The 27548-nt window shown below is 39.4% G+C and overlaps 2 protein-coding genes and 1 pseudogene across 4 annotated transcripts; 1 reads left to right on the forward strand and 2 right to left on the reverse strand.

The window, feature by feature from the left end:
- The first annotated feature begins 550 nt into the window (after positions 1-550).
- Positions 551-15265, forward strand: Sgsh (N-sulfoglucosamine sulfohydrolase). 2 transcript variants are annotated; one of them, XM_019049824.2, is made up of 11 exons: positions 551-650; positions 1957-2124; positions 3659-3788; positions 4693-4867; positions 6177-6327; positions 7589-7827; positions 8669-8788; positions 9548-9742; positions 11799-11965; positions 12505-12651; positions 14056-15265. In XM_019049824.2, the coding sequence occupies exons 4-11, from the start codon at positions 4774-4776 to the stop codon at positions 14200-14202; spliced, it is 1260 nt and encodes a 419-aa protein (XP_018905369.2). In that variant the 5' UTR covers positions 551-650; positions 1957-2124; positions 3659-3788; positions 4693-4773; the 3' UTR covers positions 14203-15265. The 2 variants fall into 2 exon arrangements, with proteins under 2 accessions (XP_018905369.2, XP_018905368.2); XM_019049823.2 differs by having other exon boundaries at positions 4731-4867.
- A 1646-nt stretch (positions 15266-16911) lies between these two features.
- On the reverse strand, positions 16912-23769 carry LOC140223828 (uncharacterized). Of its 2 annotated transcripts, none has more exons than XM_072295840.1 (2): positions 22064-23769; positions 16912-20722 (listed from the first exon to the last, which is right to left on the reverse strand). In XM_072295840.1, exon 2 carries the CDS (start codon positions 19688-19690, stop codon positions 18494-18496), a length of 1197 nt encoding a protein of 398 aa, XP_072151941.1. In that variant the 5' UTR covers positions 19691-20722; positions 22064-23769; the 3' UTR covers positions 16912-18493. The 2 variants fall into 2 exon arrangements, with proteins under 2 accessions (XP_072151941.1, XP_072151940.1); XM_072295839.1 differs by having other exon boundaries at positions 21245-23769.
- Positions 23420-24788, reverse strand: LOC140223919 (uncharacterized; annotated as a pseudogene).
- Between the last annotated feature and the right edge of the window lie 2760 nt (positions 24789-27548).

Raw genomic sequence — 27548 nt, forward strand, 5'->3', positions numbered from 1 at the left:
AAGTTGGCTTAGCCTCCTTCGAAAAAATTAAATATAGTAGCGAAAATTTGAAACTCCACTCTGGAGGTAGATGGTTTCGCTTTATGCTATTTATCGCTTTAAGCCTTGAAATCCCAAAAATCTAGCGAATCAATGTCTTCTCTTTCCCAGTATTACATAGGAAAGATGATGATAAGAAAAATCACCGCTGCGCTGCTAGTTCTTAAGAGTTAAGAACTTCATTGTCAATTAAATTGGACTAGAAGCAGATATATATTACATACATACAATGTTATCTAAAATTCTCTAATTTGTTATCATATTTGCGGAAAACTAACCAACAAAACGCCGTATGAGTTTCTGTGAATTTCACATAGATTATAAAAAATGGGTTCATATTTTTTTGAGACAGAATGTCGTTTTGATTTCTGTCATTTTTTATGAAGAAAGGTGACTCAAGAGAAAGACGCATTAATTCTAATTATGATTATTTTGAAAAAACCGCTTTTTCACCTCCGCCGGCTCTGCTAGAAAAGCGGGAAATATTGGCCAATCAGAAATCGAATCAAGACTGCGAAGTGGGAATGCGAACTAACCTAAAAAATATGAAGGAAATTCTCTCTGGAAAAGCCGGTGCATGTGCATGTGCTTGTGAACATGTTGTGAACCATGTAAGTATGTAATTATTTTATTTTCTTTTACCAATTTGGAGTGATGAGTTAGTACTTAGGTATCATTGATTTTGGAGGTAGGAATTTTTGAACCAGAAATGATCTATGAAATCCATACTATGTATAAGCTCTCCAGCCTCCTAAATTTTCATTTCTGGTAGCGCTCAGCCCCAGCGTTCCACAGGGCCGATTTTCATTATTTTTGCGGCTATCGACAGGCCTCTCTAAATGAGCCAACTTTATTCAGATTTTGGAAATATGGCCCAGGTTTTTGTATGTTATGGAGTAAAGTTGCGATTTCTCCCATTTAAACAATGTAAACTTTTATTTTTTGTCATAGTTCGTTTGAGTGTTCGACTGGGCCGATTTCCATGATTTTTGCGGCTATAGTTAGGTTATAGTCCGCAGATGAGCCGGCTCTAATCAGATTTTGGAAGTAGGATACAGGTTTTTTTCAATCATGTTATTAAAGTGAGTGTATTTGCAGAATGCTCCCCAACTGCTGCCATTATGCGCAGAAGATTGGGCGGTGACCAAGTAGTTACCCTATGGACACAAGACTCACCGTTCCATTGCTGCCCTCAGCGATGGCCGATTGGTCTGAAGCATCACGTATATCTCTGCTGTGGCGTTAGGTGTAGGTTCGGTTCTCGCCCCCCAAATTCATCAACCCCTATCTGAGACACTCACTTCAACTCTATTTAGTTTTCCAGTGTCATTTTCAAATGAAATGATTCTGTGAAGTATATATGTCAGGACCTCTGGAGGGGGCTCAAACCTGTATCCTGTACTTCTTTCTGTCTTAGATTAGATTTGGCTGATAAGGAGCCCCCTAAGTTGGAGTTGAGTCGCCTCTCAGGACCACTGTCACACAAGCAGTCCTGACTGTACAGTCTGATGGTGATGGTGTACGCATGCACACGGGCTACACAGGCGGACCACTGGTTTGTGATGTGATAGCAGCTCAAGTTGAGACTGAAGAAGTTCTCACTACTAGTTGCCATAATCAAGCTTACCAGAAGAATTCGCCTTATCATGACTGAACTAACTGCTGACAATAAGGCAATACAGAAAGAATAGCTTTTTAAATCTCCTCTTACTTCTGATAATTCTCTGATCCCAGAAAATCCTATTGAATCTTGTTTTGATCAACTCAATTCAGGGGTGAATTTTGATAAATGATAATCCACAGATTACTTTTGGTTGAGTAATGAGTCCTCAATGAATAATGCAAAATATTAATTTATTCAAAAATTGCCTGTACCTTTCTCAATTTGTTTGTATCTTATTTTTGCTTTGTTTTCAGAGGTCTGCTGTTTTAAGTAGGTAAGCAACTAAAAAATTGAGCTCAGACCTCAACAACAGCCCTGCAACAGTATGCCAAGCGTCGTTCACCTCTTATTTCTTTTGCTATTCTCAATGATTAGTATAAATTCTAAATGTAGTCAGATAAGAAACGTTTTACTTATCGTAGGTAAGTCATCTTTGAATTCATTTTTTATATCAGGTTTAAATAGTGCTGTATCATACTTCTAGCTTTTCTGCTTAACACCTTTTTGTTTTATCATCAGTGAATACTTTAACTGACTTTCTTAGAGAGGAACTGTGTCACCTTCAGTTATAATGAAGTAAAAAAAGGTTTAAAGGTTTTTTCCTGGATAACACTTACTGTGAGAAAATTAACCTTTTTATACTACAGATCACCTGTGGGCTTTGATTTTTTGACATGAGAATGTAATGCTCTCGTTGAGCTGTAAATTATAACCCATATTTCCAAATATTTAACTGGGCTTTTTTCTTCTAAATTCAGTCCAATTTATTCTCTTACCCAAACCTTGTCACAGTGAAATAAGTACATGTCAATATATTATTTTGAACTGATTGCCAAAGCATTTTCTCTTTCCATCTTCCTGCCCCTTAGATGATAATAATATCAAGTGATATTCTCTTGAAAAAATGAAATCCTTGCAGAACATTGAGAAACGCCACCACTAAAACATTACTAAATTATTTATCGATGAAAGTACTGAATCAAGTATCTTAGTTGGCACCATTATAAATCTCTTGTCTCAGTGTATTTCTCCAAAGGTCAACAACAAGCTCTGAAAATTCCATTTAAAAAAATCGAGCAGCATTCTGTTAAAAGAAGGATGTATTAGGGGAAATTTCCCAATACTGTAATCATGATCTGAAGTTTAGTTGTTTTACCGCTGATATCCGTTAGTCACATCAATATCTAACTCGTCTCACTATCAAAATCTCTCTAGTTTTACCATCAGAGTTAAAAATGGGCCTGTTGCAAACTTTTGCTAGAGCAAAAATAAGAGTTGTTTCCTATAGATAATGCCTCAAAAATCACGATGAGCGCATCGGCAAAGTCTGAAATGCAATCATAACTTCACAATCTGCGTAAGAAATTTGCGTTTTTTTGAGCTTCCCGCTTCAAAAACGATACTACGGCACAGGTGATTATTTTGTTAGAAGAGTCGCTCCATCGTCGGCAATATTCATCATGGCCGACGCTTGCGCAGTTCCTCGCGTAATTCGAGGAGAGTTCAAGGTCAATCAAGGCGGGCGAGGAAAATGCGTAAACATGCCGATTGTTATCTGGTCTAATCCTGTTCAGGTGTTATCTCGTCCCATCACAGGTATTTTGGCGGATTGTCGTCGGCCATGATGAGTATTGCCGACGATGGAACGACTCCTTTAACAAAATGTTCACCTGTGCCGTAGTATCGTTTTCGAAGCGGGAAGCTCAAAAAATCGCAAATTTCTTACGCAGATTGTGAAGTTATGAGTGCATTTCAGACTTTGCCGATGCGCTCATCGTGATTTTTGAGGCATTATCTATAAGAAACAACTCTTATTTTTGCTCTAGCAAAAGTTTGCAACAGGCCCATTTACCAATTTTTAGTTTGCAGAATTGTGATGAGAAGTGTTTCTTATTTTCAAATTTTAGAACATCATTTTGCTGTCGCCAATAACTGTCTTTTAAATGTGAGTTTCAGCTGATGATGCTGGTTTTGAAATGAGAGTTTACAACAATAGTGCAATCAGCACACCTAATTTGGACACCTTTGCCAGTCAGAGTGTTACATTCACCAAGGCATTTGCATCAGTCAGCAGTTGCTCACCAAGGTGGGTTGACCTCATTCTTTTTCTTGCCATTGAATTAACAACAGCAATTTAACGAACACTAGGTCATCTCAAAATTGCACAAGAGCTGAACCATTTCTATTTATCCTTACTTTTTTTCTTTTGTAAATGTGGAAAGTTGAAGAAGTTCCAGGAGCCTCTATCTCGAGCCTCTAACAAAATTCAGCAACTCACTTTCGAAAATAATATGACTCAATAAGAATTTTCACTTGAATTTTAATAGGAAGAAAGGTTGTCAATAAACAAAACCTAGAAAACAATTGGAAAAGGACAACCAGTTAATATGAAGAAAAAATCAGAAAATACAGGTGAGGAAAAGTTGTGTCAAGCCCAGCTGACCCTTATCTGTTAAATACTAAACAGACTAGGAATCGAAAGGACAAAATTCATCAAGTGGACCAACTCTCTGCAACTTCCTAGATAGTCACGTGATGCATCATCCTAAAGTGTGTACTTAAATTTAAGATCTGAATTGTTTCAGTTCAGACCTTTTTTTAGAAGTATCGTGAAACTCTTATCAGTTGGCCGTGAAGAATATTTGTTGGATCAAGTTTAGCAGAAATGGACCAAAATGCATCAAATTTGAGCCAAGACAAAGATATAAGAGGTTTTATTCCTCCACAAGACCCAATGACAAGGTCAAAGTTTAATGACTGTTTTCAAGTTTAAAATATTTTTTCTCAACTCGTATTTTTGACAGGAGAAAATTTACTACTGGTTGAATTTGAAACTACTCCTAATTCATTTTTCCCCATTACGACTTGGTGTGTTACTGTTAAACTTGCTTCAATTGGTATGTTATCTCATGTTAAGGCTGCAGTAACTTAAAAGAATCTGTTGGTTGTTCTAACACCCTTCTCAGTTGAGCACTTGTGTATTGTTTCAGTCATTTATCAGTTTTTTCCTGTTTTGTTGTGTGATCAGTCGATCTGCACTTTTGACAGGAAGAATAAATCATGAAAATGGCATGTACGGACTTCATAATGGAGTTCACCATTTCAATTCATTTGACAAAATAAAAAGTCTTCCCCACTATTTATCCAAACATCATGTTCGAACAGGTAAGATTAACTTTTTTCTATTGTATAATGGAATTATCCTATTGGCATGTAAAGATAGGCATCAAAGAACCGTGGAAGTAGGTCAAAAATATAGCCAACCTATTTGAATTATTGTCAGCAAAATTGCAAGAATGTTAAAATGAACACATCAGAAATGCCTAAAATAGACTAAATAGCACAATTGGCACATCCCTATATCATGCACTTTCAAATTTTCTGTGTCTGCAGACATCTTTTTCGTAAATGTTGGCTGTCAGGTCTGTCCCAAGAGAGATGTGAGACCACTTAACCCAAGGGAAAAAATAATCTCACTAACTGTTATCAATCTGTCTCATGTGTGTGTTCAATCATTTCAAACCATTTTTTCTCCTTGCATTTCGTCAGCAGCGTTCGAAACTCACAGGCGCCAGTATGTCTAAAAATGAAGGCTCTGCGCAAACGTGGCCCCCAAAAATTGCCCCCCCCCCCTCAAAAAGAAAATCCTACATTTTCTGTTAGGCCATTTTTTTAAAATTTCGACGCACAGCACCGGATTCTGATTTTCACTCCATGCGCCGTGAAATATAGGCAAAAAGTCAATTTTGCCCCTAAAAAATCTTCAATGGCCCCTAAAAATTGAGCTGGATGAGCCACATGGCTCCTGAAACTCAACGGTAAGTTTCGAACACTGTTCGTCTGTAACTTGCTTCTAGACTTTCGAGTGGCTGCTTTCGGATGCTGATTTTGCAATTCTAAAATTAATGAATATCACCAGCAAATAGGGATTAACAGGGGTTTAGACCCCCACTAGTTCACTGCAGTAGTGATGGACAGTGTCTCTTTCATTGTTAGTCGATCATTTGCAATCGTTTTTAGATTGGTCCCCTGGTTTTGGGCAGTACTGCTGAGGAATTTGTGGAAAGCACTGGAAAATAGCGATATCGCAGGGATACCCGTAGTTCAGAAATAGGTTGCGGAAACAGTTGCAGCAGAAATAGATAGTGCATCTTTCTATCTAACCACTAAGAATCATTATAAGAATATTATTCCATTATTTGCAATCTTTTTAGTGTTTGCAAGGCGCCCTATGGACCCCAGATAATACCACAAAGGTTCTGCAAGATGCGTAAACGTGACATTATGGTTCCTAGATTATTTCATGTACCTATGAAATCATTACAATGGAAAATGTTAATTTTGAATTTTTGTGTGTAGAATTTCTTTTTCTGTAATAGCATCTCAGCTGCAGGTATCACAACGATGTATTTAATACTTGTCAGTAATGCATGTTTGTGCGATGAACTAACATTTATTCAATTATTGTCAACAGGAATTATTGGCAAGAAACATGTTGGACCAAAGTCGGTGTATCGTTTTGATTATGAAGAAACTGAAGAGAATCACTCAATTCTGCAAGTTGGTAGAAATATCACACTCATCAAAGAGTTGGTTCGCGGATTTTTACATCACAACTCGTCACAGTAATTACTTACTCTGCTTACCTCAATGCTTTTGTATCATATCAGGTTTGTGTTTTATCGTCACTGATGAAGGAAACTTGTCTTGCTGAATAGCGAGAACAAACACAGCAGTGACAGCAGGGAAAGGCCACAAAGATGATGGAGTATCGTTTTGGAAGTGGAATCCTGGTTTTGTGCCAAGAAGTGCCAAAGTAAGAGCCACTTTACTATGACCAGAACCAACAGCCTTTTGGAAACAGTAGTCTGGGCATGTTGCCCTGTCAATCACTCTACTGCCTTGTTGAATGTCCCCTAGGCATTCTTTGATGGTAGCTCCTCTCCATGTCCCTAGCAGAATCAGCTCCCTTTGATTCCTGAAGGAATGCCTCAGGTATGAATTTCATCTGCTCAAAAGTTATCTTAAACATCAACGAATCAATCCAAGAATAAATTTGGTAGTATAAGAAAAAGTAATTGAAATTTTTATAGTGTGCATAAACGGCAAAAGGTTCATTTCCTGCGAAAACATCCAGGCACCGTCGCCGAACCAACCCCAAATTTGTTATATTTTTGCTGTTTGTTAATCTATCTACTAGAATCGCAAAATCTTTTTCCTAATTCTTTTGGCCTTCATGGCATCACAGCATAGTGGGGGTTGAGTTTTTAGCTGAATTTTGACAAAATTGACATTCACAGAAACTGATCTTGGATTCTATGTGACTTAAAAATCTGATGCAAAAGTTATGTAATATGTACTTTTTTTTATGCCCTATATTTTTCATCATGAAGGATTTTTACCATTTCGTGACTCACCTTTGTGATTTAGCTCTAAAATAGGTACTTTTCCCTTGAAGATACCAAAATTTTAATGCTCAGGAAAACAATAGAGCATGTAACAAAGAATCATATCAGTTTTGTATCAGATCTGTAAGTCGAATAATATCCGAGATACATTTGTTTCCGTAACGGTGGATTTTGTCAATATTCAGCTGAGAACTTAACCCCTGCCTCGTATGATGGGGAGGTCCAAAAAAATTTGGAATAATTGTTTTTTTATTTCTATTACATACCTAGATAAATATAGATAGGTGAAAATGTAGAATAAAAAAGATTGGAGTTGATAGAGTATTGGTCCCTGGATGATTATGTGTGGGATCGCTCAAGAATATCAAGGAATTCCCATCCTTTTTGGTGAATACTCTTTAAATCTCCGAAATTACGAAAGCCAATCTCACATTTTCCATCCACCTCCTTGTAGTAACCATTGAACTTATTTTTCCAGGCCATTTTTTCTCTACGTAGCCTTTCATGATCCACACAGATGTGGCCACACTCATCCACAGTATGGTATCTTCTGTGAGAGATTCGGTGATGGTCAAGGTAGTAACGGAGTTATCCCAGACTGGAAGCCCAAGTTTTATGATCCAAATTTAGTACAAGTGCCGTATTATGTCCAGGACACACCAGCTGCTAGACAAGAAATTGCATATCAATACACAACAATTTCACGCTTAGACCAAGGTAATTTTATTCTGGGCAAATCCATCGAGAAAGTAAAAAAAGTAGTGTAGGGCAGGAAAATGCACATTTCTACGTCACAACAAGCAATTGCAGGCTTAATGAAGGCTGTGACAAAGTTAGAGGACAAAAAGTAGGAAATTGTTGTTGAAGACGGTCAGCATTTTTGTCAGTCTTAAAAACAATTCAATTCAAGTGCCTTCAAGATCATAGTAATGCGAACTGTGGCTTGAAACTTTAACCTAATATTTACTCTTGAGAGTATTTAAAAGTGTGTAGCATGGAACACTGGCTTTTGATATTTTAGACCTTAATCTTTTTTCTTTTTCTTTTTCTTTTTCCTGGACGATACGAGTTTAGTTTCTAGTAAGGCACATTCTCCTAACCCTGTCACATAGAATGTTGTTTAAACGAAAAAATTGTCCTATCCAGTTTCATTTGATCATAGCACTGCTAAGGCTACATCTCAGACCCTGGGATTCTTCCTTAGCAAAGTAACGATAAGATCAGAACAGGAGTGAGAATGGTTAGAACATGTCAACTTCTTATCAGCATACCATGATCCTTTTTCGTGTTGATGCTGTGAATTTTTTCTCATTGAATTTTCATTTATCACTTATAGAATGATTTTGTCAAAAGGAAAGGATGAAATATTAAAATTTAAGTAATGTTTCCTGACATTCATGGTTTGGATGTACTTTTTATAATTACTCATTGACTTTCATCCAAAATCTGTCAAAGGCTACACTGTAATTTACTTTGGAGGATACTTGTTTTCTGTTATTCTATTTTTTATTCAAAAAAAAAAGTTTATTTGAAATTTTTTTCTTTTACTTTTTACCAGGTGTTGGATTAGTCTTGCAGGAACTTGAGTCAGCGGCTCTCCTAGATAATACCGTTATTATCTATACATCTGATAATGGACCTCCATTCCCTGCTGGAAGAACAAATTTATATGATTCAGGTAACGCCTTTGCTTTCAAGAATTCCTTAGTCACTTTTTAATTTCTCTAATGATTGAGTTTAATTCTTATGTTGAACAAATGTACAATATTGATCCAGTTTTGGTTATTATGAAACTCCCTTGGGTAAAACTTGTCACAAGAGACAATCCTTGCAATGAAAGAAGTCTGTTGAACCTACCTCAAATGTTAGAACTTGCACCTTGTCAGTGTGCAGTAGAAAATATTTAACATATGATAAAATTGTTGCTTTCGTGTGATTTTTATTATTATTTTATTATCATCAATGTTGTGCCAAATTTTCCTTCTCTTCAATTAAAATTTCAAGCATCATGAACTTTTTTTTTAAGATTGGGGGTAGCCTATTTTTCCTGAGCTCATTATTTTCACCATTTGATACTCACTTTTACAAAAACTTTTAGGGAAGTATTCTGATACCATTATGATTGGCCATACTTTTCCGGGATCATCATTTAGGCCTATTGTAATCCTTGGTAAGAATTATTTAGGGAACGCTAACCGGATGGCAATTTGTAGAACTGCTCAGCTTATCCTAATTCTATAAGTGCTTTTTTTTCCTTATCTATATAAATCTAGTCAGTTTGTCACTGAGGCTTGTTAAAGTGGCTTTAAAACAATAATGCCACTTATCATGTTTTCTTTCTACTCTACAACTCAAAGAAAGTGAAAGCTCCAAAATTGTTTGTTCCTTCAAATTTGGTGACCAGTGTATTTAATTTTTTTACTGTAATCATCCCCAGGAATCTCTGTACCACTTATAATCAAAATCCCAGATGGGTTTACTGAACACCATAGAACGAACGGCAAGCAAACAGACTTCTTGGTTAGTCATTTGCACCTTGCACCTTTCATCCTAGAATGGTTTGGTGTTTCCAGATCCAAATTGAAATCCGAGTATCCGAATCATCTTTCTCTCATGTCATATTTTAAAGGAGGTAAGTCATTTGATCACCACTATAAGCTCTCTGACCCATAAATTTTTATTTTTTGTCAGTTTGTTCTACCATTCTACTGGGATGATCACCATTATTTTTGCTGCTATCAACAGGTGGTAGTCCCTGAATGAGCCTGCTCTATTCAGATTTCGGGAGTGTGACTCAGGGTTTTTTATATTACATGATAAAGTTGTGAATTCTTCCATTTAATCAATGTAAATGTTTATTCATTATCACAGTTTGCTCTTATGATTAACAAGGCCGACTCTATAAGTCTTACAGCTTTAATAGAATAAACTTCCTACATTACTCTCAGGGCTTGCAAAGCTGGTCTGTGAGGATGCAGGTTGCCCTCATGAGGTTGGGCTGCATGGCGGCCAGTTTTTTCAATCCTGCAACTCACCTGATGCCGCTTATACCTTTCTTGATTGTTTTTTGTCTGTCGTCCGGTTGAAAATGGGTATTTTCATTCACGTAGGAGAGAGATCGGAAGGAGAGAGAGAGAGAGAAATGTGGGAGAAAGAAAATGCACCTAAAATGGTCTCCATGACCGGCTTGGCAGTGGACATATTAAGTATCATTCTAATCCTGTGAGTGATGCGGCCTACATGGAGAAAAATTTGATGTCTGATTTTTTCTGGTAGAGGAAAAGTTCAATGGCACCACACAGACAATGTCTTATACAGAGTGGCCCAGACCGACCGTACCAGGCCTTTTTTTCGGTTAATTTGGGTCACACGAAGTCCAGGATCGTGGGGATGAATAGGGAATCGACCCCAAGGAATCTGAATTTCATGGTCCCAGAGCCCCCCTGGCGTCCCTTGGGGAGTGAAAGGGGGGTCCGTACTTCAAAAGTCAAGGTAAATGTCAAAATTTTGAAATTATTTCATCAAAATCAGAACGTACGGAAATTTTTAACCTGAATCGGCACCAAGAAATCCAAAATCGGACCATCCGGGTCCAAAATACCGACCCCTAAAGGTGGGGGACAGAGCCCCCTTTCAAAAAAAATCAAGTTCGTCAAATTGACGTGGAGAGTCGGAAAAAATGTGTATTCATAGGTAATCGACCCCAAGGAATCCAAATTTGAGGGTCCCAATGTCCTCAGACACTTTTCTGATGGGGCACAGGGGTAACCTCCACACCGGTTAAATTAAAAAGTTCAGAGACCCCCTGTGCCCCATCAGAAAAGTGTCTGAGGACAATGGGATTCTCAAATTTGGATTCCTTGGGGTCGATTACCTATACATACACATTTTTTCCGACTCTTCACGTCAATTTAACGAACTTAATTTTTTTTGAAAGGGGGCTCTGTCCCCCACCTTTGGGGGTCGGTATTTTGGACCCGGATGGTCCGATTTTGGATTTCTTGGTGTCGATTCAGGTTAAAAATTTCCGTACGTTCTGATTCCGATGAAATAATTTCAAAATTTTGACATTTACCCTGACTTTTGAAGTACAGACCCCCCTTTTACCCCCCAAGGGACGCCAGGGGGGCTCTGGGACCATGAATTTCGGATTCCTTGGGGTCGATTCCCTATTTGTCCCCACGATCCTGGACTTCGTGCGACCCAAATTAACCGAAAAAAAGGCCTGGTACGGTAGGTCTGGTCCACCCTGTATATAAAAATCTAGAGGTGTAACTTATTTATATAAGGTTTTACAAACAACTGGAAAATTTCTAGTTTTTAGACCATTTCCCTCTGGACATGGTATGAATTAAAGCTAAAGGCAACATGTTGTATCTTCAAAATTTTCTGAGAAAATGTATCACACCACAGGCAGGGTTACCAGTCAAGGAATTTTGAACAGTGAGGGAAAACCTGGAAATGTCAGGGGTTTTGCTATTTCTAGAGAGTTTAATAAATTGAAGACTTGGATGTGTTATTGTGTCATTTTGTTTCAGCCAATTCAGAGATCCCAAAAATACCTTGATAAGGACTTAATAATCCATTCTACTAATTTGTTGTTGTTATTTGTAAAAGAGCTCCACTGCTTTTGTATCTTTTACTTTCTCGTCAAGTGATACCTACTCCCTGTTTATTCTCTTCCTCAGAGATGCAAGAAAATAAAGACATTTTTGCCAGCCATTCATTACACGAAGTTACAATGAATTACCCGATGAGGGCAATACGCACGAACAAATTTAAATTAATACACAACCTCAACTATAAAGCCCCATTTCCAATTGATCAAGATTTCTATCTCTCTCTTTCTTTTCAGGTATGAACGTTTCTATTCCAAGCTTCACCAAAAGTCTTTTTAAAGAAACTTAATTGTGTCAGTGTCTAATTATCCTGCATATTATTTTTAATTTTTATCCTCCCCCCCAATTTCTAGCCATTTCCATTCTGTAGAACATCCCGCTTGGTAATCGCTGAAAGCTATGAAACCTCAAAAAAACATAAAAACAGTGGTACCATCTCAATTTTGAACCATTTCTGACACAGGGTTCAAAGGAAGAGCAACTCTGCATATTTCCATAAAAAAGAATCAACCGATGAATTCTAAAGTGCGGAATAATCTGTATTCTCATGCATAACCGCAATAGTTACTCAGTCCTCTCCAGTCTCCTTAAGTGCCATAATAATGTAGCTTCTTAGTCATTTGTCTGAAATTAGAATGCCAATTTCTATTTGATTTTGAGTTTAGATAATGGGCTTTTGTGTGCTCTTGACATTCTTCTTAAAATTGAATTGCTTGTACCTACAAAGTTCACATCTCATCGTTAATTTTTTCTTTTTGAAACTTTCTTTGTTAAGGACATTCTGAATAGAACAATCAACAATCTGCCGCTGCCATGGTCTCGGTCCCTGAAAAGCTACTACTACAGGCCTGAGTGGGAATTGTTTGATTTAAGCACCGACAAAAAAGAAGTGAAAAATATTGCTTACAACAATACTTTTAGTGTAAGTCTACCCATGCTCAATTGTTAAGTTCCCTCTTTTTCAACAAATGTAAAGACCTTGAATGTAGGCTTTCCATTATGCAGAATATACCCTATGTCTTTGTAAGTGTAAGGTATATAAATTCTTTTGCTCTTCTCTCTGAAGCTGAACACAATTCAATGCATTGAGGACCGATAAAAACATTGATAGCCATGAAAACTGCAGGAAACCGGCAATTTTACTTCCATTTTTAGAAATTTGACAAAGAATCCTGAGTTATCCACGATTTCTCTCCATTTTGGACCATTGTACGACCAAAATTTTTGGAACTGAACACTGCTATATGCACAGGGGCCCAATAAGAACATTTACAGCCAAAACCCATCAGAGGTGTAACTTTTTCGTCCATTTTTCCAGTCTTTTTGCTGTAAAAATGCTGTCCAGAATGATGGCGATTTGGCAACTTTGCCCCCCATTTTCTCAAAAACCATGTGTATACTCAAGCTAAAATTTTTACCAGAGTTTTGGGGTATCATAAGGTATCGTTTGGGCCCGGTTTCAGAAAAATCCCTGCCGACCCAAATTGTGCCTAAAAACGGTCGTTTTTGGCGTCGCTCTTTAGGAGAAAAAAGATGGAAGTACACTCTTTCATAGTTCACTTCTGGTTTTTAAGTTTCATTAAAGTTTAATCAAAGAGATTGGCCAAATGAGATCAGAGGGCCGTTTAAAAATTTAGAAGTTTATCTGTTCTTGCCTCACATCCAGTTCAGATGCTGACCTAAACAAGAGTAATGATTAGTTATCAAAAATGTCCACAGATTTTTCTCACAGATCTTCCTCTCTGATCTACAGGAACTATTTTGACACCTTTGGGCCACAAAATCTCAAGCGTCATTGTTGACAAATTGGAATATAGAATGACTTTTTGTCCTTTGAGACATTTCTAATCAAAGAATATCATCCAGCTATCTAAAATAAAATCTTCTACTTCCCGTAAAACATCTACATTTCATTTAAATTTGCTGAAGATACTAAAATGGTTATCGAAAGTGTCATAAAGTCTCAAAATAAGTTGCTACAAGCGCCCAAATGTATACTTGCCTTATCTCTTCAATTTTTATCTGAACTAGATAATAAGAGTGATTTTGAACATGTATTCAAAATCTCTACTGTGTTTCTAACAGCCTTGATAAATTCTTCCCTTTTTACATTATGCTCGTGGAGATTTGCGCTCAATTGGTGCTTGTGATACTTTGGCTTGAATGCGGTAATTTCTGATTTAAGTTTAGTTCTAAATTTGTTTTGAGTCAACATGGTTTAAATTTAATTTTTTCTTCATTTAATTCTGGAAGCAGAGAGAGCAATCTCTTTCTAAATAAAATTGTTGCTAATCTTTCCTCTATTTTTCCGACTTTTTTCTAACAGGAGGTATTTTCGGACTTGAAAAAACGTTTGTGGAGGTTTCAAAATAAATCAAATGATCCATGGATCTGTGGTCTTGGAGCAGTCTTTGAAAATAGTGGAACTTTTAAACAGAAGCCTAGGTGTCTACCGCTGTACAACGGACTGTAACCTTCAGCTGAGCTTCAAGTAACTCAAATCCTCAAAAGTTAAAAAAATAAGTCTTGATAAATAGTCAATCAATTTTATGAAAAGTTAGTCTCTCTGGACCTGCCACTTCCTTTTATTCTCCAACCCTTACTTAACTTGCTCTCTAAGTTCTGATCCTTCAACTGTACTTTTATCCTATCTGTAAGGGACCATTTAGGACCATACGTTCTTCAAAATGTACACACTTACTTCTTTTGCTCATGCAACATATCATGTACGCGCACTCAGCATCGCTGCACGCATACCCAACATTGTCTGTAGTCCCAGATCAAGAGCAATTTCAGGCAATTTGCAATCGGCTTCCAGGCCTTGAGTAGGTACACACAGGTGTTCGTCCAGTTCTTTATGCTCCCCGAAATGTTTAAATTTACATCTTCAATCAGGAGTTTTACCCATAAATTTTAATGCAATACAGATAGAAATATTTAATTCGAATTTAATGAAATTCATCGGTGGAATAAAATGATTAAACAAATAAAGAATGAATACTTTACTTGATGAAACAACACAACAATGAACTGAAACTTTAAAATAACACTGATGAAACACGTAGTCATCTACATATCAGGAATGGTGAGCCTGTGCTGATGGAGTCATCCACTTGGAACAATCATAAACGAACAAACCTTCTAATGATTTATTTCTGCAGATGGAACAGCCAGAGACTTTTCCTGACTAATAAAGTAAAGGACATCTAAACTAATAGTGTGATTTATGTAGCACCAGAGTTCCAAGGAGCACATTACCCTCATTTACATTGTTAGTGGTCCTGACGAATTTTTGTTGATAAATCGATCGATTGACTGGATGCTCGGTCAAAACCCCACTTTGGAATTGAAATCAAGTTAGAGAAACCACTGACTTTTTCTTCAATGCCTTTTATCTCTAAAATTCTCCTGGTTGTGTGATTGAGAAGCTCTTGCAGAGAAACTTTGCCACCCGTTTCTGTAGCTGTGATGCTGTCTTTCTCTGGATAACACTCGGTATTTGCTTCGCAGAGTTCATAATTTGATGGAAACAGTGATTTAGTCTTTTTACATGTTTGCATCTACCTTTTGGGTACCAAATCTCAAAAAATTATACTTTGCACGCGAAAGACGACAAGAGACTTATAGGTTGAGTGCCTTTTTACCTTTTAAACACGAGTTTCCTTCTTCCAGTCCGCCTCTGCAGAAATTGAATTTTTTTTTTAGATTTGCAGGGGTTTTTGATAAAAAAATCAATAACTTCAGCTAGGTCAAGCAGGCCCTTTATCCAACAACCATTCAGAGTATTTGGGATCATCCAGCCACCTTTTATTAAACTCGCACTTGCCCATGATCAAACTGATTATATAGTAAGCACAAAACCACGAGTTATAGAGGCAAAAATACAATCCAAAAGAAAAGCTCAGGAAATAACTAAGTACAGAAAAGCAATAGGTTCAAGCGAAAGTAATAGCAGTTTGCGGATAATGCAAAATATTGACGGAAATCTGGTCAAGAGTAAGAGGCAGCTTTTGCAAGGTACGGCAAGACTTTACTACTATTCCTTATACCACTACTTATTACTACTTCTAAGTACGGTATTGTCGTATTGCTTATAAAACTATTAGCTACAAAAACACACACAAGAGAAACTGAAAATTTCTACACAGGAAAAACTGAAAAAAAAAAACTTAAAAGGAAAATAACTGAATATTTTTTTTTTAAATAGGAAATTTAAATTTGTAGGCAGAATACACTGAACAATTTGAAGGAAAAGACTGGAAAATTATTTTAACACGTTTTGTTAGTGCCTCACTAATTTTCACACTTCACCCGTCTCCAAACGCGCGGAAAATTTCTGCTGAAGGGGGGGGGGCGTTCCACCAATCTATGTTTTATTTGACCCATAGATAGGTCCTTCTGGTCAGCAGTGGCCATGTGAAGCAAAATTCGGGGCTCCGATCGGGGATTTCCCAGCATGGTCTCCGATTTTGGTGCTTCAGAAAACAATGGCGTCTGAAGCTCTTTGCCATCTATGCAATCTTTGCACTTTTCGGGTTCTTCGGGCCCAGCTCAGTGCGGAGATTGCAAGTACGTCGTTGAGTTTGATGAAATTGGAGCGAGATGTGATGGAGTCTCAGCTTGTGATGGTAAATTTATTTTGGTGGGGGAGGGGGGGTGAGAAACAGGGATGAATACTGGCAACTGACTTAGGTCATAAGAGTTTGCCACGCATCTAGAGACCTCCTCTTCCGTCACTTCCAAATCATCATCTCCCGCGCTTTCTTCTCTCATCTCCTCTCTTATTCTCGCATGCTGCTCACTCTCTCCCTCCATTTCGTCTGGCGGAAACATCCTCCTACAAAGTACCTGCAGTGTCTCATTCATATCTGTTGTCTCACTTCCATTCACACTTATAGCACTCAACACTCTCTCCGTTTTCATTTTCTCACACTGCATACGATACACGACACTCCAAGGATTTTTTCTCCCTACCTCATTCACGAATGTTTTCCAACTTTCGAATCTCTGCCTATTTATCATCCGTTTGAACTCCTTGGAGGTCTTTTCCAACTCATACTTCTTCCTCATTCTCTCTCTGCCTTGGGCTCTCTGGTACGCTCTTCTTTTCTTCCTGACCTCCTTTTTCTTTTCATTCAATAACTCGTTCCACCACTTCATTCCTCTTCCATTCCCTCTCCTCTTCCTCCCACACACTTTCTCACTCACTTTCACCACTATTTCAGTAAGTCTCTTAACTCTGTCCTCCAGCTCTCTCTCTCCTGAGTCACAATTTTTCCTTCTTTCCCATTCCCACTCAAGCTCCCTTCTGTACTCTTCCCAGTCAACTCCTTCCGTTCTAATCCTTCCACTCTCCACTCGCGCTCCACTCACGCTCCCTTTCGTTCTAATCACTATCGTTCTATGGTCCGCCAAAGCGACACCAACTTCATCCGTAAGTACCTCCCATTCACACTCTTCCACCAGGTCTTGCGTTACAAGTGTAACGTCTACGTTACTTTCCCTTCCTCTATAACCCCGAAAGGTCATAGGGAACCCTGGTTGGTTTAGCACGCACAACTCCATTCGCACAATCGCTTCTTCAAGCATCTCCCCACGAACGTCATTCTTTCCACTATACCACCATTCACTCTTAGCGTTAGCGTCGGCTCCGATAAGTACCTTCTCCTCCCCAAACTTATCAACAATTTTCTCCATTAGTTCCAAAGAGACTTTCATCTTCTGGATGTTGACACTTTTCTTCTCTTTATCATTGCCTTCGCTGTATATGCTCGCACAGATAAGGCGTTCGCCCTCTGTTTCAACCACACACACTGCAGATAACTTTGTAGTGACGCTCGGCACTTTCAGTACATCAAGGCTCCCGTCATAGACATAAATAGCCGCTTTCACTCTGCTCCCAAAACTCTCATCACATATCACTCTCACTCCTGTACCACCTGACACTGGTAAGCCGGTCTCTGGTCTAGTATACGGCTCTTGAACCAGCGCAACTTGCACTCTATTCTTCACGCACCACATTCTCAGCTCATTCATCGCTTCCTCACCCTTCCCCACGTTCACTTGCACTACTTTCATACTTCATTCGTAGACCATTCCGTTTTCCTCACTTGATACACCATTTCTCTCTCGAAGATGGGACACCCCTTCGAATTGACCGCATGCTCAGCCGGCTGCTTTCCTCTGATGCAGTTAGGACATCTTGTGACCTCACTTTTACAGTCCTTCCTCAGGTGCCTCTTCTCTCCACACTTGTGACACACTGCCTCTCTCTTGCACTCTTTACCGCTATGTCCATAACCACAACACTTGTAACACATATACACTTCTACATAATCTTTGACAACACTCCGCCGCCAGCCTATATACACATTCTCCCTCTCAATCATGTCTCCTCTCACTCTACTGCTAACCCTGGGCAAGACCGTCTTTTCTCGAGCATTCCTCACTTTCATACTTCCGACAACTTTCACATTCTCCATCCATTCCTCCTTTTTGTACGAGCTTTCAAAGTTTCTAGCCCAAATCTCTTCACATATACTCTCATCTTTCTCATCTTCATCCACTCCAACCACTCTGACAAGGGGATTAATTCCTTTTACACCTTTAACTTCGACATCACCTCCCATACTATTCTTCACTAGATCCAGGACTTTGCCTTCATCCTCGCTATTAATCTCCATGATAACTCCGTTTTTAATTCCTTTGATGCTCTCAACCTTAAGTCCGAGGTCCTTGGGGTTCAAATTTTCCTTCAGCAACTTTTACATACTGCCCACTGTCTCCCCTTCTTTTCTCAGAGACACTTTCACCTTTGTGTCCTTTTGCATACTTCTCACTTTTTCCGCATAAGTCTCGGGCAGGGTGCACTTTTTCTTTCTCTCCTTTCCACCCACACTCGTCCACTCACCTCCTTCCATGCTTTCTTTCACCACCTTGAGAGTCTCGTTAACCTCTTTCATGCCCTTAGCCCATTCATCTCCTTTCATCATTTTATTCACTTCATTCACCACTATATTCACCTCCTTCATACTATCCTTTATTACCTCTCCACTGACCTGTTTCACCGCCTTTTCCACATCATCCACACTTTCTTTCACTTCCTTAACATCTTGATGGATAGCCTTCGCCCTGTCGTCCACTTTCTTAATCTCGCTAACAGACTTTTGGCTCACGTTTAGCACCTTCGCTAATCCATTACCAACTATTTTTGTATGTTCCTCGCTGAACTGGATAATTCTAGCAGCTTCTTTCTTAGTTACATCTTCAACCTTCGATACACCTTTAGCCTGTTGCTCCACCAGGTTTCTCATCTCTGCGAAGAACTTTTCTTGTTTCTCATCTCTCTCTCTTTCACTCTTTTCCATGTACTCCTGCATCTTCCCGAGCTCAACTGTCATCTTTTCCTGCACTTCTAGCTTCACTTCCATCGCCTCTCTCAATGCGTATCTATTCCTCGCCATTATTGTCCTAACCTCTGTATCCATAAGCCACAGCAGTTTCTCGACCATCCTTTTGTTCTCCGTCATTTTTGTCCTGACATACGAAATTGCCCTCGCTGACATCTTTCCTACTTGAGACCATTTCTGGAACTCAACTTCCTTGGAGGCGATATCATCCCTTATCTTCTTAATCTCTTTCCTTGCCACTGCCGTGATGATACCTTGGGTCTCCATAACCAATTCTTTCATTGGGTCCACCGGGACCAATTTCCCAGGCCCCTCGCCGGGACTCCCGGAAAAGGACCTTGATCTCTTTCTCTGAGAGGTAGGGGTGTAAAACACCTCGTCCTCCCCTCCTATCGATCTACCCTCACTCGTCCTAATTCCTCTAGCAATCGCCTCTACACTCGAGACTCCCCCTGCATCCATCGTCACTGGCCCTTCAGCTTCCGTCTCGCTATCTTCCAACAACACCTCCTCCGGTCCCTTACCGGCATCCCCTTCCTTATGCGTCTCCATTCTCGGACTTAGAAAATTTCACACTCAACACCCTTGTCCACTCACTCCTGCAACCTGTATCCGTGTACGGAGAGGACCTTGCCGCACATGGATCCCAGACACAGACAACGCTAACCACCGCCGTTCAAAAAGTAACGGTCGGTGGCGAACACTAACACACTCACACACAGACTACACACACACGCTCACCACTAGCCAATCAAAATCCACGCAATTTAAAATAAATTTGGCAACCTCGCAAAAATGTGGCAACAAGACACCCTTGCCGCCACCAACCACGCTTTAACACACTCGCTCAAACAATAGAAAACACACTATTACCTTGCACAACTGGCAACACTGTAAGCACGCTTCACTAAACTTCCACCAGATGGCGCTCCGCGGAGCAAAAGCAACGCACGTCCGCTCACGTCGGGAGTCGCGAAGACACTCGCGAAGATCAATGAAGATTATTAACTTAAAAATAAAAAATGGTTAATAACAAGAACATTTAATAAGAACAGGAATAACGCAGGGGGGGGGGGGTGTATTTGTGCCGTTACAGTGTTTCGTTTGAATTTAGCGGTTTTTCCTTTCTAATTTAAATGCTTTTTGTTTAAGTTAGAGAGCTGGGCTCAAGGGATCGTACTGCAGTGGGTTGGTACGGTACTTCGGGGGTTTTGTTGTTTGGTTGAAAATCTTGTTACGTCGCTTTTGCTCCTTCAGGAAGGCTTTCATGTGTTTTCTGTAGCCGGGATGGAAGGTTACAGATGCGTGCCTTTGCGGTCGTTGGTAGTCAATTTCGATTAGCCTCCATCTGGTGCAGCTTCTCGACTGGTGATTTCTGGTGTTTAAAATTTTGTGGTCGGCGGTTGCTCTGAACAAAATGGAGTTTGGGTTGTACTGTTGTTTGCGGGCTTCTTCGAGAGTGGTGTTTGGTGTTGGAGGCTGTAACGGTGCCGGAAAGGTGCTTTCTTCTAAGATCAGATGAAAAATCTAGATCAGATCTAAAAATCAGATGGACAGTAATCGATAAGCCAATCATTCACATATCTGAAATAGGAAAATCAGACCAAGGCATTAGATGAAAAGCAACAAAGGAAAATGTATAAAACTGTTATTGATTATCTTTTAAATAGAGGTTTCTTTATTTGCTGATAGACCAAGCAGCATTAATAATTAGCTGTGTGTTTTGTTTCATCACTTACCTGACTTACACGTTTAACAACTCAGGTAATTGAACTTGGAGCATGTTTTGGAAAGTGCTGGATTTATCACTGCACCAAGTGTGTTCCAGACAATTTCGCTGAACTTCGAGGGACTACTATCAATCACCCCCTCTGCTTCTACAACTTATCTTTCGCTCTTCATTGTCTGAGGCTATCGTTCAGGAGTGGAGACGTTTCGAAACTTGAGATTTCCGTCTCGCGCTTTAACCAGTGAACACTCAGAGGTAGTTTCCTGCTTAACTCTCATGGGCTGCTAGGCTTTGTTCCAGAACTTTGAATTGTTTGAGATAGAGAAAGAACTTAAATGACTTAATTTTCTCCAGAGTAAATAGTAAGACAGTCATACTTGGAAAACTTAGGGTGCGGATTGCAGGTTTTGATGATAGCGTGATACATCTGCTGATGATTCTGTGGAAGCATCATTTGGACGACACGATCCCTTATCCTTCTTCGTCGATTTACTATATTATTAATGATATATATTTCCATGACTAACGACGGTATTCACAAAACTTCTCTCTATTCCTGGACACTTTTGTTTACAAACGAAAAGTAAACAAACAAATCAATACGCAGCGCTCCTCGCGGATAACAAAAATATTACACAGTTAAAAAAATAGGACTGTTTCAGCTGTAACAAAAAAGCAACAGGATTTCTAACCTCACTTTTGGCAGCTCCACTCTCATTGGCTGCGAAAAAAAGTGACATGAATTACAGAAAACAGAAAACATGTTTCGTCGAACAAAATACAACTCTCGTCTTGGGATTTGTTTGCAAGGGTTGTTTTGGTGCATTGCAGGGTGTTTGGTGTTGGAGGCTGCATATGTAGAAATTGATGGATTGGCCTCTATGTTAAATTTGATTTTTTTTACGTCGAATTCATAGGGTGTTTCTGATTTGATTTGGAAACTATTAAATGCACTTAAAAATAGGATTTTATAAAAGTGACGCGAATTACAGGGCCATATTTGTCACCAATCTTTCTTATACACCCTTGCGCAGCCAGATACTCAAGAGTTACCAATAACTTCACATTAGAGGGCACATTCGTCCTCCCACAAGCGTAGTTCCGTTCATACAATGGATATTTCTCACAAATAAAATTAAGCAGCTTATTATATGTTACTTGAGACATTCGATAGATACGAAAAAAGTCATTCTTACTATAGTCAAACAGCCAATCGGAGACGTATCGGGAAAACTTGGGATGGGGATTGTATGTTCTAATGGTTGTTGCTTGAATAACTTCGAAAATATTTTGTCCATTTTCTAACAGCAGCACATCGCGAATCCTTTTCCTTCTCTTTAGGATACTATTAATGAAGTAAATTTCCATACTATCAAACGTCGTTTACTAATAAGAAAATTAATTAAAAAAACCTAACCTAAACAAATGTAAACAAACAAAAGATTGCAGAGCTGCTCGCGGATTACAATCGAAAAACGCAAACAAAATAGGAATGTTCCGGCTTTTACACTGTTGCAACAATTGTACTCGAGTGACCTTGAAGCTTCCTTCTCATTGGTCGTAGAAAGTGACACAAATATCCGTTTCTTTTGTAACATGTTCCCATATGTCTTCCAAACAAAATACGTCTCAGAAAACAGAAAACATGTTTCGTCGAACAAAATACGACTCTCGTCTTGGGATTTGTTTGCAAGGGTTGTTTTGGTGCATTGCAGGGTGTTTGGTGTTGGAGGCTGCATATGTAGAAATTGATGGATTGGCCTCTATGTTAAATTTGATTTTTTTTACGTCGAATTCATAGGGTGTTTCTGATTTGATTTGGAAACTATTAAATGCACTTAAAAATAAGATTTTATTGTCAAGGATCCACATATTGGCGTCATCACTCGTGCAGATGGCTGGTCCGACAATCAGTTGCAAGGAGTCATTTTTACGCTTATTTTTAATGTTTGCTTGTTGCTTGTCATTTAGTATAACCATACCCTCATGACTGTAGACGTCTGAGTTTAGGGGCCTCATTTTCGCTGGAATCAAGTCCGATTCAGCACAATAATATGTGTTGTGCTCTCTCCTACAATTCTCTACCGATTGCTGCGTATGTGCAGTCACAAAAATGGGATTAACAACCTTAAATATAGTATCCATTTTTTTTACCATGATATTCATGGCATTATCTTGAGTGCTCCTAATTAGAGGCAGCTGAAGGGCTCCTCTAACTATATCTCCCCCTGCTTCAACTTCATGTAAATTGAAGGAAAATCTTCCGGTATGGTAAATTAAGTAGGGTGATTTGTCGTATATGGTGTCATGCAATTCCGGTGATTGAGCAACAAGCTTGTAAAGTTGAGCCGGTGGGAATGTTTTACTGGTGACTCTCTCATCTTTTAGTGAGTTTATTAAATCATCAAATTCGTCGTAGAATTTTGACTCTATTATCATTTTTGTGACGTTAGCAGCCGTCATACATGTTTACTCGCGTACGCCCTGAGACGTGTGAAGAAATTGCCTACGTATCGCCATGAACTCCATTTCTTGCCTTTTATCTTTTATCATCTGTATTTTACGCAAATACTCCATTTGATATTTATGTTCCTTACGTAATTCATCAATCCGACCATTAACCATAGTGTATGAGAGTCCAGCCCATACGGAGGAAGCTAGTGTTACGGCCACAAGTCCTAAAATAAGAGGTAAAGCCTTTTTTGACCTATTCAAAGTGGACATATTTGAATGTCTATGAGACCGTTTGGCGCGTTGTATTGATAAATTGATTTCAGCATCACCCTCTGAATCTCGCTCATTTGTCTTTCTGAATAGGGCGGCAAGCGTATCTGATTGATATTTGACTCAGCATATCTGATATACTTCAACTAAATCTAGGACAACCGTTATAATGATTTCTCCCTCTATCATGTAACAACGTCTCTATCTGATCCACAAAACATGATGGAAATGGCGCCTTTGGTAGCATTCTTTATCCTCTCTGGATACTTAGTCCCTCGTTTAGATACACACTTCTTCTCGCCTGGGTTGTCACTAAGGTTCGTTTCATCGTAATTAAAGATGGTAGATTTTGGCACTGGAGAGCCATCTGGGTTTTTCAGTGTTTTACCTAGATTTTCAAAATAAGCATCGCAAGATCTTCACTGTGGCATTTTAAAAAAGAATAGACCCAATCAGTAGATGGGAGGTTATTTGCAAACCTTTTCTCATTACAGCCAGACTTATTCAGGTATGGATCATTACACGTACATCAAACAGTTCTAATGGGAACCCTCACTTGCCCATTTTGATCAAATGGTTAACAAACACCACTTCTTTGGCAGAGGTATAAACTAACGACCTACTAACACTTTGAACATGCTTACCATTGACTTTATTACTCTAAGTGCCTGATGGAATTTTGTATACTGTACTTGCTTTGTTCAAAGACATTCTTTCTGATTGAACTGCCTTCATTGCCTTTGAAGGCTAGCATCATTGTTACCTTTGTATTTGCTGTACTGTTCCAGAAATGTTTACAGAAATTCTGTCTTTTTTAAGAACATTTAGCTCGTCTATTATTGGTTTGAATGTACAGGCTTTTCCAAAAAAAAATTTATTTGAGGCTTTTGTGATGAGAACCGGAAAAATATGATCAAGCCTGGATCTTTTGTTGGGCGAAAGACAAGCAAGTGATAGATAAGCTGATTCACTCCTGAATGACAGCGTAAAACATTGCCGCATTCTATTTCATCGTTATAAATGTATATTGGTATGACAGTTGAGTCCCCTATTAGCACATTAACCTTCCACCATGTACCTTCAATGATGTTTTCTAAGTCCTCATGGTTGGCAGATTACTAGCGTACTGCTTAATGTCCTCAAGTACTCTATCTTGACTGAAAAATAAGCTTAAAGTTTTTTTCAGAGACATACAGGGTTATTCAAAAGTTACGCACCACTGGCCATAACTTTAGTTCTAATTATGATATCGATTTGCGGTTTGTGGCGTCCTTCCTCATATCGAGGGGGAAACTTTTTGAGGTACTTTTCAGTTCTTCACCCCCCCCAGGGGGAGGGGGGGCGGGGGGCAACTCAAAAATTTCAAAAAGCAACCCCCATCATGTGATACATCGTTAGAAAGAGCATGAAAAAAGAAAATTTTTGGCGCAAACCGGAAGTCGATCTGACCCCCCTGTCAAAAGTTAGGGGGGTCCAAAGGTTATTTAGGGGGTCCGTACCTTCATTTTTTAGAGTAGCTTCGGCGGCTCCTGGACATACCGTTTCTCTTTTCAAAGAGTCCTCGAATACTCCAAGTCTGATACCGAAGTCTTCATATTGCCCCCGGGCCACCACAGCCCCCCCCTTCCCCCCCGTAGGGGGGGGGGGGGGGATGGGCCTGTTACAATGAAACATTGCATTAAAATGCGAAAAGTCACAGAGGAGCTTCAAACTTAGCATCAAATCCGAGTGGAACTTCTTGCCGATGTTAACGCAAACGCAGCCTGCGACTTTAAAGTGAGTTTTCAAAACTCTTAGCCCCCTGCCCCCCCTCATTTTTGGTTGCAAAGCGGGTAAAAACCGGGAAATTCACTACAAATAATGCCCGAAACTAATGTCCAACTTGAGGAGGACCCTTGAAACGTTGCGATCAGTCGGAGCATTGGAATACAAGGACTGCCACCCCCTTAAAGTACGGAAACATCCAAAACACCCCCGCTGCCCCCCTCATTTTTCGTTGCGGAGCGGGTAAAAACCGGGAAAATCGCCAGAAATGATGCCCGAAACCACTGTAGAACTTGACGAGAACCCTTGAAACGTTGCGCTCAGTCGGAGAACTGCAACACAGGAACTGCCGCCCACTTTAAGGACGGAAACATCCATAAAACCCCCGCTGCCCCTCTCTTTTTTCGTTGCAGAGCTGGTAAGAACCGGTCCATCATTTCTGGCGATTTTTCCGGTTTTTACCCGCTCCGCAACGAAAAATGAGGGGGGCAGTGGGGGTGTTTTGGATGTTTCCGTACTTTAAGGGGGTGGCAGTCCTTGTATTCCAATGCTCCGACTGATCGCAACGTTTCAAGGGTCCTCCTCAAGTTGGACATTAGTTTCGGGCATTATTTGTAGTGAATTTCCCGGTTTTTACCCGCTCTGCAACCAAAAATGAGGGGGGGCAGGGGGCTAAGAGTTTTGAAAACTCACTTTAAAGTCGCAGGCTGCGTTTGCGTTAACATCGGCAAGAAGTTCCACTCGGATTTGATGCTAAGTTTGAAGCTCCTCTGTGACTTTTCGCATTTTAATGCAATGTTTCATTGTAACAGACCCATCCCACCCCCCTACGGGGGGGAAGGGGGGGGCTGTGGTGGCCCGGGGGCAATATGAAGACTTCGGTATCAGACTTGGAGTATTCGAGGACTCTTTGAAAAGAGAAACGGTATGTCCAGGAGCCGCCGAAGCTACTCTAAAAAATGAAGGTACGGACCCCCTAAATAACCTTTGGACCCCCCTAACTTTTGACAGGGGGGTCAGATCGACTTCCGGTTTGCGCCAAAAATTTTCTTTTTTCATGCTCTTTCTAACGATGTATCACATGATGGGGGTTGCTATTTGAAATTTTTGAGTTGCCCCCCGCCCCCCCTCCCCCTGGGGGGGTGAAGAACTGAAAAGTACCTCAAAAAGTTTCCCCCTCGATATGAGGAAGGACGCCACAAACCGCAAATCGATATCATAATTAGAACTAAAGTTATGGCCAGTGGTGCGTAACTTTTGAATAACCCTGTATAAGCACTAGACTCTTCTACAGGAATAAGTTGATGAGAAGTTTTAAATTTGTACCTTCAGGTAATCTTACAAAATATTTTTCTCCTTCTTTTCCTGCGTTTCAAAACCTGACCAAGATTTATTTTTTGTGGCGAATCGTATAATTGCTTATTTTCAAAGAATTTTAATTGAAGATTATGGGAATTAAACTCGGAAAATTCATCATTGATAAAAGTGAAACTTTCCTCCATATTTGTACTTTAGATTTGAAATTGCTCGGGGTCTAAAATTTTAGAGAAACAAGAAGTTTGCATTTTGAAGAAAAGAGTTACATCCTTCTTAAGGCTGTTGACTTCATCAATAGATAACTGTATTCGAGATGAATTGATGGATAGTATTCCATTCAACAATGCAGAAAAATTAATAATTTTTCAGTTATAATTTCTTGAATTGCTTTTTGTTTTCGTATACTTTTCCTCGTTCGCAGTAGCAGAAGAAATAGGACTGAAAGGAGGCGGTTGAATAAAAGTTACATTCTCTAAATGCGGATGCAATAGTTCGGACCAAAGATCAAGCAAGCCTCTGGCTGACTGCTGAAAACCCTCCATGTAATTAAGTGTTTCTCTAGCATCTTCTCTGTTTCCATTAGTGACCTTTCAATTGGTAAAAAATGTGAGCATTTCATAGAGGCATTCAACTTGATAGTCCTTGCTTCTGTGCAAAGACTGATTGCACTTTTTTTGGGATGAAAAAGGCAGGAGTTAAAAAAAATAAATTGTCTCCTTTTTCCCAAAGTAAGGCCAGGTCTATGCGTGCATATGAGATGGACTTTCAGGCAACATCAGTATACAGAGCTGATGCAATAGATGTGCTGAATACCTGAGTAGTGCGTTGGACCTTCATTTTCTCAAAGTTGTTGGGGTGGATTTGAGAATCACTGAG

Source organism: Bemisia tabaci, chromosome 2 (assembly GCF_918797505.1).
Source record: "Bemisia tabaci chromosome 2, PGI_BMITA_v3".
NCBI lineage: Eukaryota > Metazoa > Arthropoda > Insecta > Hemiptera > Aleyrodidae > Bemisia > Bemisia tabaci.

Excerpts from the sequence above, each read along its gene's own strand:
- Sgsh (XM_019049823.2), top strand. The coding sequence starts at position 2,028 with ATGCCAAGCGTCGTTCACCTCTTATTTCTTTTGCTATTCTCAATGATT. Across the intron at positions 7,828-8,668 it reads AATTTCACGCTTAGACCAAG|GTGTTGGATTAGTCTTGCAG; the intron begins GTAATTTTATTC and ends ACTTTTTACCAG. Across the intron at positions 8,789-9,547 it reads AACAAATTTATATGATTCAG|GAATCTCTGTACCACTTATA; the intron begins GTAACGCCTTTG and ends AATCATCCCCAG.
- LOC140223828 (XM_072295840.1), bottom strand. The coding sequence starts at position 19,690 with ATGGAGACGCATAAGGAAGGGGATGCCGGTAAGGGACCGGAGGAGGTG.